This window comes from Buceros rhinoceros, unplaced genomic scaffold, assembly GCF_000710305.1.
Source record: "Buceros rhinoceros silvestris isolate BGI_N320 unplaced genomic scaffold, ASM71030v1 scaffold13118, whole genome shotgun sequence".
NCBI classification, from domain to species: domain Eukaryota; kingdom Metazoa; phylum Chordata; class Aves; order Bucerotiformes; family Bucerotidae; genus Buceros; species Buceros rhinoceros.
The window spans coordinates 8544-20985 of record NW_010427511.1 but is presented as its reverse complement, the minus strand read 5'-3'; the positions used below and the strand labels follow the sequence as shown (position 1 = coordinate 20985).

The 12442-nt window shown below is 53.9% G+C and overlaps 1 protein-coding gene across 1 annotated transcript in view; it reads left to right on the top strand.

Annotated features, from left to right (window-relative positions):
• Positions 1–12442, top strand: part of LOC104498539 (whirlin-like) — a gene marked incomplete at both ends in the record, with an annotated part of 25804 nt that overhangs the window by 5736 nt on the left and 7626 nt on the right. Inside the window, 5 exons of the mRNA XM_010141932.1 lie at positions 3910–4035; positions 9013–9215; positions 10546–10561; positions 10877–11110; positions 11405–11617. Coding sequence (XP_010140234.1) covers positions 3910–4035; positions 9013–9215; positions 10546–10561; positions 10877–11110; positions 11405–11617 — 792 coding nt within the window. The remainder of the gene's footprint in view (positions 1–3909; positions 4036–9012; positions 9216–10545; positions 10562–10876; positions 11111–11404; positions 11618–12442) is intronic.

Below are 12442 nucleotides of genomic sequence, written 5' to 3'. Positions count from 1 at the left end.
GTGCATCCCAGCAAGCAGCTTTCCCCTCCATGCGGCCCCCGAACACTTTCTCCCCGCTCCTTCCTGCCTCCCTCACTGCTCCCCAGCCAGATCAAACCGAGCCCCCCGCCTGCCAGAGCTCGCTTTGTTTCTCAGCTGTTCCCTAAATCTGCAGTTTGTCAATACGCCGAATGCTCCGAGAGCAGTTGTTTCTCCAGCCCCTGCTGCTTTTCCCGGCAGCCTGAGTTTCTATTGCGATTTCCACAGGGTTTATGCAGAGAGCAGTAGGTATTAGTTGATTAAGAAATGCAATTAAGCCCTTAACGACCCAACTTTCTGGGATTGCCGGCAGCGACGTATTTTTAAGTAGTGCTTAGCTTTTTCCACGCAGCTTGGGTTTGCGGGAAGCTCTTTCAGACCTTTGTTCCTCGGGGCTGTATTCATGACTTTCTGCTTCTTGAAGCCCAGGTTTGCCTTTGCCTGTGTGTAAACAAAGCAGCTCACGCTGTCAGGTTGCAGGGAGAGGGGGTATCTCTGACTCGATCTGATGATACCGGGGTGGGGAGAGCAGCTTCTCGGCTTACCAGCCATGGGGATACTGTTAAAGGGGAATGGAAATGTCTCGATCTGCAGCTTCCCCTCCTGTTGCTCACGCTAGCGAAGTGCTGGCACATGTAGTTGTTGTTCAGGTCTCCTAAAGAGGGAGCGTTGCCAGCCTGTCTGGACCCTGATGGGTGACTGTGTGCACCATTCTGTCACTCCAGAAGAATTTGGTTTTTTTTTTTCCCCGAAGCTGGAGATTTTATTATGGGAGCGTTGCCAGCCTGTCTGGACCCTGATGAGTGACTGTGGTGACCATTCTGTCACTCCAGAAGAATTTGGTTTTTTTTTTTCCCCGAAGCTGGGGAGTTTTTGAAAGGTACGGCCATGGCATGGTGAAGAAGTGACGGCGGAAGGGAAACTCTAAATGTCATTAAATAAATGAGGAGAAAAAAGAAGATTTGGGAAAGTTTAGTATTGTTTGGTTTTATTAAAACCCGGTGAAATGCCCTATAAAATAATCATCCTATGTCCAGAGCGATGTTCTCACAAAAGGGAAAGTTAAACTGCCCTTGTTTTTGACAGGCCAAGGCTCTGCCGGGCGGGTACAGTGCCCAGCTCTGCAGCCTGAAGCGAGAAGGTCTCTTTATGGTTCCTTTCTACTCCTTCAACCCTCGCGTTGTTTCCAGCGCTTTGTGCACATTAAAGCCGGGGAGGGACTAACCCAGGGAGCGTCACTTCTGCTTCTGACACTGACACAGGCAGTGGGTGACTTGCAGTCCTCAGTCTCCAGCTGCCGTCCCGAGCAGCCCTCCCGAGTGTGGGGAGCGGCGGCAGCGGTGCCTGCAGGGATCACTTGAGCTCACAGATCCAGAAGCTACAGCTGGTGAGGCAGGAGTGCGGTGGTCAACCAGTGGTGACACCAGGATGGAGAACCAGGAGCTGTTTTGGCATCCGTGTATCCTAAAGTACAAAATTGTGCAGTGCGCTGTCCTCAGGTGGGTTTCTGTCCTGCTGTTGGCTCCTGTCTTGCTGCCACACCACCACCAAGGTGGAAAAAGGGTTTTTAATGCCAGCCTCTTTCTCTAAGGCTGGGCTGAGTTCCCTGAGTGATGCTGCGTCCTCCAGAAAGGCAGGTTAATTAGTGGCTTGAAGCTGGAAATGACTTTTCCATCCAGGTAAATGTGCAAGCTTTTGAACTGACTGCGATGAAGGGTCTTAAATACAAAAGCCATTCACCTACAGTCTGTTTCTGGTTATTTCTATCAGTGTGAAACACATTTTGGCTTTTCTCCTTTGTTTTTATCCCTGCTGTCTGCTTTTCTCCAGGATTGGCTTAAAACTTGGGACAAAAGCAAAAAAAAAATTAAATGTGGAGTTATTCACTTAGAAAATGTCGTGCAGCGAGTGAACAAAGGCCATTTTAAATTGAGAGTCCTCAAGGGAGCTAAGCACAGGCTTGTTCGCTCGCTCTGCATTCTCACCTGAACTTTAGGACACCTTCAGGTCCTCTGAGTAGGAGAGGCTGGCAGAAGGCAGGTGGGAAGCTGGCTAATAGCTGTGTTGTACCTTGCAAAATGAGCCCCATGGCCGGCGTTCGGGGGAAAACAGCTGCCCAGGAGCTGCGTGGTACTGCTGTGGAAACCACTCAACATCTGCTGCGGCGTGTGCTGGCTGTTCTCTGGGCAGGGCACGTGGAAAATCTGTCCTGGCATTATTCATTAGAGCTAATAAGGCACATGGCTGTGTAGAGGAGTGTGGGGTGTCCTGCAAAGCTGCTGGGCTGCTGGGGGCGTGTGAGGAGCAGCCTGGGCTGTGCTGGGACCTTTCCCCACTGCAGCCCGTGCCTCTGTGGTGGTTGTCTTGTTGCTTGTTCTCGGTATCTCTCTCAAGGGGAGAGAGCTGGAGCGGCCCCTCGCAGGCACCACTCTGTGACAGGACAGAGGAATGGAGCTGGGCTGCGTCCCAGTCTGGGTGATGTGACAACCACCATGTAACCCCAGGTTTGTGCAGGGCACAGGCAGGCAGAGGGAAAACGTGCAGCAGGTGCTGACTGGCACTGCTCCGTCCGTGTCCACGGTGCTTTGGAGATGTCTCTCGGCTGAGCACCTACCCCAGAGGTGCTCCTGTAAAAGGAGAGCGCTGCAAACTGCCACAGATCAACTTCCCTGCTTTGGGGTTGTAATCAGCCCAGGCCAAGTACTGCCCCTCACGTGGCTGAACCCTTTCAGTGCTCCAAAGCTGGTGGTTCCTTCTTGTTCCCCACTGCATCCCCTGTCCCAGGAGCTGCCCGGTCCAGCCAAGGGACATGGTGGGGGTACAGCTGGCCATGTGTCCTACCTCTCCTTAGCTGCTCTTTTTCCTCCTCGTGTTTCTGAGGGCTGCAGAACAGGAACAGAAGGGCCCCTTCGGTGCTGCTTTGTCACCACGTCCTGTGACTCCTGGGTCTGGCTCCCGAGGGGGTGCCTTGGGCCTGAGCAGCCCAAGAGCTCAACAGCAGCTCGCTCTGGAGCCTGAGCATGTTTGCCATAAACTGGAGTGAAACCTTGTCCCTTGCTCTGTTGATGTTTGTAGTTGCTGATGCTGGAGGTTGGGTTTCTGTAGGACTGTCAGGAGAAGGGCAGGATCCAGCAGAGCTCAGGCAGCCCCTTGTCTGGCCGGTACCTTAGCTGGACTCCAGCCTGCAGAACAGTCTCTCAGCCCTTGCCTAAGCTGTGTCTGCTTTCCTGGGGTCCAGAGCCCTCCTGAACAAACATTACTTGCTCCACTTGAGGCATTAACCACCTTCTGTGCCAGTGCTTTACTCCTGGATGGCTTCTGGGTGTCATTCCATCCTTCTTCCAAGTTATTCTTTGGAAGAGCCAGATTTCCACACCTTCTTGCTGTGATCTGCCCCTTGCTCCACTTGACTCTCTAAATTATTGAAAAACAAGAAAAGACAAAACAAACCAAATCATGGACATTGCATGTTCTCACTTGACTGGAAAATGCCCACTGGTAGAACTGCCCTTCCTGTTCCACCGTGCCTGCGGTGAGCTGTGCTGCTCCCTGGGGACACGCAGGACATTGCCCACTCTGTGGGACCTCTGAAATGTCCTTTGAGCCACGGCCAGCTCCGGCCGTCTGTCCAGGCACAGACAGATGGACAAGCCGAGGGAACCTGAGCAGCAGCTAAACCTGCTCTCGTGCCTCCTCTGTGCTGCTGCAGGAGCCGGCTGCAGTGGGGAGGGGGTGTCGCTGGCTCACAGCTCCGTCTGGGGCTGTGGTGGTCTGGAGGTGGGAGAGCTGGTGGCAGCAGGGTGGCCATGGCTGTTGTCAGAAGTGTGGAGCTGCCACTGCTTTTGTGCAACGCTCGACTCCCCAGAAATGACTGTTCCTCTTCCTCTGCAGGTGAACCTGGTGCTGAACGAAGGGAAATCCCTGGGCCTCATGATCCGAGGAGGTGCAGAGTATTCCCTGGGCATCTACATCACCGGTGTAGACAAAGGCTCTGAAGCAGAGAGCACTGGCTTAAAGGTAAGAGTGACCCCGGAGTGGGCTGGGGTGGGGGGTAAAGCTTCACATGCTGTGGCTGCGGGGCCATGTCAGCACGTAACTGTTGCTGTTCCTACCCCTCTGCTGCTGTCCAAGCAGGGCTCTCCATGGAGAGGGGAGCGTTGCGTTTCTGGAGATGGCTTTTCAGGGCAGGTTCTTTGGATGTTTTGGGTGCCAAGCCTGCATGGAGCGTGCTGGTTGTGCAGAGAGGAATGGAGCCTTACAACTTCTGGAGTAGGTTGTACTTGCCTTCTGCCCTAGCACCCCCCACACCTGATTCCTCCCCTTTGAGGTAGCCTGGGGCTGTGTTGATGGAGATATCTAAGTGCAGCCCAGACCTGACCAGTCCCTCTCACCTCTCTGAGCTGACAGGGAGGAATTTTCTATTAAAGATCCTGGTACTGTGCTCACTTCCTCCAGATCACATTCAAACTCGTTGATGTTTGGAGCTAGCGTTTTGTACAAGGCGCTCTCAGCTGCCACGATGACGGGAGGCCAGGCTTGCTGTGGTGGGAGCAGGAGCATGCTGATTTCCTCCGGCAGCATCGGCATTCACAGCGCGAAACCACTGCCTGCCCCAAGGGACAGCCTCCTCTCCTGGCGTGCTTTCATCACCGTGTCTGCTCTGCTCCTCCTGTTTGTACTGACAAGACGTTCGGGGACATGAGCACGTTTTCAGGCAGCACTGACACCCGCCGTTCCCTTGCCTTGCTCCCAGCTCTGTCTCATCCTTCCCGCAGGCCGTGCTGGCCTCGTTGGACATGGGTCATCCCCCCAGCCTCTTTCCCCTGCGGGAAGCTGACACCTCCTTATTTTTCTGCGGACTTTAATTTGGTCATTTCCAAATCGACTTGTGCTTTTTCTGCCTGTATTTTTATCTTCTTAAGGTCTGCGTTAGATAATTGTTTGTGCTTGAGAGAGACTCCTTCTACCTCTGTGGTGTCCGCAGGTGTAATTCAACCTCTCTTCCCGCACACCAGCGGCATTAAATAAGGCTGCTGCTGGCGCCAAACCATTTGGCATCCAGTTAGCCTTCTTATTCCCAGCTCAATTTGGTGTCATTTAACATTAACTCATGTTTAAAATTTCTCACCTATTTTTCTGTCTGTGAGACTGAACTTCTCCCAGAGCCAATTTTGATTATTTTTGAGATAGTTTAGGTGCTCAGAACCCTTGTCTTAAGCCCATTAAGTTTCTCTTCGCTGCACCTCCCTTTCCCATGTTATTCTGTCTCCAGAACAAGAAGGAGCCGAGCCCATTGTCGAGGTGTGTAATTTCTGAACTCTGCTTCTCGTCCGCAGTCATCACCTTTTGCGTGTCACGTTCAGCCCCTGTTCAGGGTAGGTTTTTCCCTGGGAAATGAGAATAGTCCCATTTTCAGCACCCAGCGGATCCTGTTGTGTCCACCCATTATTAGCGGAGCACAACTGAAAACTTGCTCCTGAACTATCCAGGGCAGTGAGTTTTCTGTGTTTTATTATAACTTTGTTGTGTGTTGTTATTACTTCTATTCTGGGCTGCTTCGGAGCTGTGCACACAGCAAATCACTTGCCAGGATCAGCGCTTGTTTTCGTAGATGGTTCGTTTGCATCTCTGCAGCCATTTGTTACCTTCCCGATTGTCCTTGACTTTGGGGGGAAAAAATAATTATTATCCATGTTAATTAGCAAAAAATTATTTCCAGCTCTAGTAGGATGCTATCATCGAGATAGGCTGATTCGCAGGCAGTTGAGCTGTCCAGAGACTCTTATCTGCCCTTCATCAGCAATTATTTCTGCAAAGGCTTTTTCCCCCACCCCTGCACGAGTTGTTTGAACTTACCCAAGTGTTTTGTGGCTGGTCGTTCTCACCCGGTGTTTGTGTTCTGACAGCACCAGGCAGAGGTGGTCTTGTGCTGGGCACTATACTGAGAGAGCACAAGAGGCCAGAGCCAGGAGGGCCTTCGAGTAGATGTTGAGGCAGTGATGAAGGGTGGACAGACAGATGAAGTAGCTTGTCCAGGGTCCCTCTGGTCTCCCTGATACGATGAGAGCTTTGCCAGGTTCTGCTCTTGAAAGGAGAAACTAAGAAAGGTTATTAAATCTGTACAACTGCCTTGAACAAAGTATCATGAAAGTTTAATCCCTGATATGGAAAACTATTAAAGATTCATAATTGCAATAAAACTATCTGATCGACTTTGGATTTCCATTGTTTTGGGGCTGCAGGGAGCCCGGTGCTCGTTATTTTAACACCCAAATCCACTCCCGTGTGTTGCCCAGTGAAGGAGGACGACCTGAGATGACACTCATTACACCTGCGTTTCTCTTGGCAGTTTGAGCACTTGCATCATTTTCCCTCCCTGTTATGTTGGTGGTCAGCAATTTTCTGACTGTTGGTTTAAAGCTGACAGAGCCTAAAGGGAACCTTAGATATTCGTAGAGTCTGATGGTTGGGAATGTGGTCAATTGTGTCATTTGCCTCCCCTTGGACCATTCCTTAGTCTCTCTGGACCCGCTGCGGTGGAGCTGGCTGCCTCTGGATCTCTCTGCAGCTGGCTCAGAGCTGAGGCTGGCTCCAGGCTGGCTGGGTGGCTTTCACACCAGGGCAGTTTCCTATCCCCAGCACATGATTTTGGCAACCGACGTGTGCTCAGCAGTCTGCTGGGGCAGGTGTGAGTACCCCACGCTGACACAGCTCTGCCCTGTGCTCTCTGTGCAAAGGGCCACGAGCCCCTGGTCATGACCTGCGTAGTCCAACCCATGCCCGGTGCTGTCTCATCCTTCCACAGGCTGGCTCTAGGACTTGGTTTATCTCTTCCCTGCATCTCTTTTGCCTTACTAGCTGTGCCGCTGCCCCTTTAGCAGCAGCTCTGAAGACCACAAGCAAAGGGCACCAGCTGAGCCACGTGAGGACAAAACAGGGGGGCCCTGGCAGTGCTGTTGGTGGGGACTAGGCTCTCCTGGGCTGCCACAGCCCCTGCAATCCACAAGCCCCTCTGTGTATCACAGAGGGAGGAACTGTCCCCAGAAGAACGAGGCAGATCTGCTCAAGGGCACCGGATGGAGCTGAACGCAGAACCGAGCCCTGCTGCATCTGAGCTACGTCTGAACTTGATGATATTAAAGATCTTTTCCAGCCAAAATGATTCTGTGGTTCCGTGGTGCTCTTGCTCCAGGTCCTTTTCTCCTGTCAGCATCCTTCCAGCCTCACTGAGCATCCGCTGTCCTTTCATGGAGGGAAGGGTGAACAGGAGCCCTTCTCCAGCTTCTCATTATTGCCAGCATTATTTTGTGTAGCTCCATCAAATTCCTCACACATTATCTCTAAATTTAACAAGCCTAATCTTTTCGATCTGTCCTTTCACAGGCACCTTCATCTGCCACTGATCTTTTCTGTTTCCCTTCTCTGGAACTTTTCTCTCTGTGTCTCCTTGCTGGGCAGGCAGGGATGTAACCAGGGAATGCTCTCACAGCAAAGTCACACGTTCGCTTGGATGCTGCCGTTACACTGGTTTTAGAGCTGTTCTTACCACAGTTTCCCATCATGTGTTTTTGGCTCAGGCTTCCTGGATCATTTTTGGAGCTGCATCCCGAGCAAAGTGGTCCATGAGTTGTTGGTTATAGTCACTCGCCTATGTCCTCCCTGGTCATTCAAGGGACGTCAGTCACATCTCAGCCAGTGGCCTTCCTCCATCCTGGCTGGCGGTGCTGAGCCTGGGGAGCAGCTGGTGCGAGCTCTGGCCCTGGGCTCTTGAGAGCTTCAGCAGGGCAGTAGCACAGAACAGGGGTGATGTCCAAGTGCAGGGGCTGCACTGCGGTCTCTGGGTCAGCTTTCTTTCCTGGCTGGAGCAGCCGACGGGTCTCTTGTGCTTTATGCTGAGCTTCGCTTCGCTGGTCATACTTCTGATGCCCACTGTCACCCCAGCAAAGTTCTGGGGTAAGCTTGGGTGACAGCAGAGTCACAGTCCGCCGCCTGGACTTGGCAGTGGTTAATCATGACTTCTCACAGGTGTAAGAATTAATCCAGTCCTCTGAGGCTCCTTAACCCAGTGGCAGAAGGAGACGGATGGAACTGAAAGGAATGTATTGACTCTTCACGTTATTATCTCAGGCTTAGGAATTCTCCCCCCTCCCTCTTTTCTCCTCCAAGGTGGAGGTGAGTTATTTAAAGGGATGTCTCGTTCTGCTTGTGTTGCAGCATCAAGAAAATAAGACAGTATTTTGACAGAGCTAAACTGAAGCCTGTGGTTAAGCAAAGAGCAGTTTCAAGGAGGTGGCTCAGCAGAACCAGGGTGAATTGTGATACAGGAGTGAGGAGGAGTGGGACTGGATGAACGCCCTAGAAGCAAAGACGACCTAGGAGGAAGGGGGAAATGCCAGATGAGTGCTGCATCTTGAACATGGCCAGGCTGTGGGGGAAGCTTCTGGTTACAGCAAAGGCCCTGGCCACACAGAGAAAGCCCTTGGGAGCAGATGGGGAGGAAGTAGGAGGAGAGGAGAGCTGGAAGCCAGCTGTCTCAGATCCTGCAGTTTACAGAGCGTTGGAGACTGTGGCGAGACACTGGAGCTGAACGCTCCTGCTGCATGCAGAGATCTGAGGTTTGGGGCTTCCACAGATGGTCCCTGGCCTCCCAGATCAGCAGGAGGGACTGGGGCTGGAGGTCTTGGTACTCTGGGGACTGTTTCAACCAGGTTGGTCTGCAGATCTAGTTAATAGTGGAGACTGGGCAGATTGGTCTGACTTGGGATCATAAACAGGCTCCTCCAGGCTTCACAGCCTGATCCTTTACTAGCTGCCACCTTCAGTACTTGGTGTCCGGCCACCAGCACTTGGTCCCTCTCCCTCATTTTTCTTGGTTCCTCCAACTGCTGTGTCCCTCCACCTCATGGAGGTGGGTTAGACTGAGCAGCTCCTCCCTGGTGGGGAGTGTTTTCCTAACAGGAAAGCCCCCAGGCTCACCCCACCCTGACTCCACAGGTGGGAGACCAGATCCTGGAGGTGAACGGCAGGAGCTTCCTCAGCATCCCCCATGACGAGGCGGTGAAGCTGCTCAAGTGTTCCCGCCACCTCATCATGACAGTGAAGGACATCGGGCGGCTGCCCCATGCCCGCACCACCGTGGATGAGACCAGGTGGATAGCAAGCTCCCAGATCGGAGACACCCTTGTCAGCTCAGCAGGGTAAGTGCTTGCTACGGCCCAGGCAAGGTCGCTGTGTGGGTCTGTCACCTTGGAGCTCCCGGGAGGCTGGGTGTGGAGCCCCAGCATGGGAAATGGTGACGCCCTGATGCACTGCAACGTGCACGGGCACCCTGTCAATGGGAGCACCCCAGTGCTCAGGCACGTGGCCCCTGTAGCTGGTGCTCAGGGGACAGCATCTCTGCCCCGTAAGGTGGGACAGGTCTGGACAACACGCCGCTGCCCTTCCCTGCTCTCTCAGGCCCAAAGCTTTTTGCTTTCAGGCACAGAGAGGAGAACACAGGCCACATCTCGTGCCAGGCCTCAGGCAATGAGTGGTGGGCACGTGATGCTCGGTGCTAACTGATCTTCTCCCTCCTCGCAGGGCAGTGGCTGACCATGCTGCGGAGGTGACAGCCAGGGTAAGAGATATCAGCCTTCCTGATGCCTCGTGAAAAAATCACCAACATTGTCCCTCATTTTCCATGGGAGGGAGGTCTTTGTGCTCCTGGTTATAAAAGGAATGCTAGTTTTATGAGGACTGGTGGGTTTTAACTGGCTCTAGCCTTTCTCCTCCCCACCTCATGTTGCCAGCTGTGGTCCTGCCAACAGCGATGCAACGGGTACCCCCTGTCCTGTGCTGCTGGTGGGTCAGTTCTGCAGCACAGCTGGTGCCTCCCAGCCTGGGAATGATCACGTTAATGGGCAAAGACCGTGGCACCCCCCTCCTCCCTGATGCCTTCCACGCGGTGGCTGTCTCTGGGCCGTGACAGCTCCTGAGGTCTTTCCCAGCCCAAAGCAGAGCTGAGCCAGCGCTCCCCAGCACAGTGGGTGGCAGGGTGGCAGGGCTGTGACTGCCGCTCGGTGCCAGCCCCTCTTCTCCCAGCCCCTATTTGCAAGGCGCGTTTCTTTGAAATGGAAATGAAGGCGCAGGGTTTCACAGGTGGCTCTCGCTGATAACTGCTTTGCAGCGTTCGCTGGCAAAACACGGTCCCCAGCCTCAGCTCCTCTCAGTGTCTCCAGGATAGTCGGAGAGTCTTGTCTGGCTCCATATCCTGTCGCTGACTGTGCCGGCACTGCCTGGGAGGGGAACAGCAAGGACCTCCTCTTAGAAATCCCTCACAAAGAAACAAAAGCCTTTCATCTGCAGACAGACATGTCTCTCCCCGGGGCTCCTTCGGTTGCCAGTGGCTCCTTCTGCACCAGGGTCTGCTTTGTGCTTGGAGTGGGGGCAAATGTGCCCGTTACACAAGGTGGGAAGCTGGCCTCCCTCTTGTGGCCCCAGTTCCCCCAGCTCTGCTGGAAGGAGTACAGCCTGCTATTAAATCAATAGCTGGTCAGGGGACAGCGTCCACGGTGGCTAAACAGAGCTGGGAAGCTGTTTTGTTTGTTGAACTGGTGCTGCACAGACTCAGACAAGTGGTGACACTGACTGAGTGGCCACGCCAATGAATCCTTGGTGGTACCTGCCTCCCATCACTCTCAGCATCCCCCTTGCAGTGCCGCTTTCCAGCTTCACCGCAGGCGGCTGGCTGAGAGCTGCAGTCTGAAACGCCGGCAGCTTGGGCTGGCGGGCAGAGCCCAGAGCAGGGAGCAGTTCTCGGTCCTCCCTGTGCTGCCCAGCTCTCTCAGCAGAGACAGCTACCCTCCTGTCAGCATCCCAGACTGTCTTCTGTCTTCTGCAGCCCGTGTTTTACCGGGGCCTGGCCGGCTCCCAGGTCATGCTGAGCACCATGGTGAACCAGACCCGGGTCATGCTAGAGGAACAGGCACGGCACCTCCTGAACGAACAGGAGCGGGCAACCATGGGCTACTACCTTGATGAGTATAAGGAAGGCAACATCTCCGTGGATGCTCTGGTCATGGCCCTCTTCGAGCTACTCAATACACATGCTAAGGTGAGGCCACAACAAGGTCAGGGACAGTTTCTTGTACTCGGTGGACAGCGCAGAGCCATTGCTGCAGCGTGGCTCAGTGCCTCCACAGTTACCTGCCAAGGGTGAGGGTATGGAAGGGCACTATGGTGTTCAGTGGCACAGGAGCTTTTGGTAAAGTTCAGGACCAAGCCTCCTCGTGCGTTACCTGCTAGTACACCTCATTACTGCTCTGAATAGTGTGGGAGAATGGGTCTTCACCTACCCAGCAATACGGTCATGCTCCAACCTCTCTGCTTGTCTGTCTGCCTGGCCCAGTTCTCGCTGCTTTCAGAGGTGCGGGGGGTGATCTCCCCACAAGACCTCGACCGCTTCGACAACCTAGTGCTAAAGAGAGAGATCGAGTCCATGAAGGCTCGACAGCCCTCGGGGCCCAGCATCAGCACCGACTGCTACTCTATGATGTCCTACAGCGACACCGTCTCCTCCTCCAGCAGCCACTTCACTGCCACCACCGTCAGCTCAGCCCGGGTAAGTCCCTCCTCGCCGGTCCTTTTCACCAGCTCTGGCTACCTCTTTGAAATCACCTCCTAAAAGACGCTGGCTTCCTGCTCCAGCGGGTTCCACAGCAGTCGGGCCAGCTGCATCCCGCCCCTGCCCACTCACAGCATTAGCAGCAGCTCTCCCACGTCTCTCTTCATTGCACGCACCGTCTAATTAAGTTACTGTGATCACCTCGGAGTGTGCCAGCACACAGCCCTGAAATTAATTTCCTAGCCATAAAGTACCTTTCATCATAAATGCATTAGCAACCCTGGAAATTAAAACCTACGTGAAAAGAACGGATGACAATCGGCTTTCTGCTAGTTTGGCAGCGAGCAGACCAGCCCACGGCTGCGGAGGGCCGGGGAGAGGGGGGCTGTCCTGGGCTGTGCCTGCCCACACAGCTTGGGCCAACCTCCCAAGAGGCCCTGGAGAGTTTCAGAACATCAGAGCTGTGTGGTTGTCCCTGTTGACTTCACAAATACTTGTAGGAAAGGCATCTGCTCTGCTCAGGGGGGGTTACAGTGAGGTCCTCCTGGGTCAGGATAAACAAAGCGGGTCTTGGCGCTGCTCTCCATGGGCCAGCTGGGAAACTCTTTCCAAAGGATCAGAGGGCTGACACAGGTCTGCCCGGACTCGTGTGCTGAGCGTGACACCCTGTTCCCCTAGAGTCACAGAATCATGGAATTGTTTGGGTCGGAAAAGACCTTTAACATCATCGAGTTCCCCCGCTCCCCCAGTACTGCCAGGTCCCCCCTGCCCCCTGTCCATCAGCAGCACCTCCACACGGCTGGGAAACCGCTCCAGAGATGG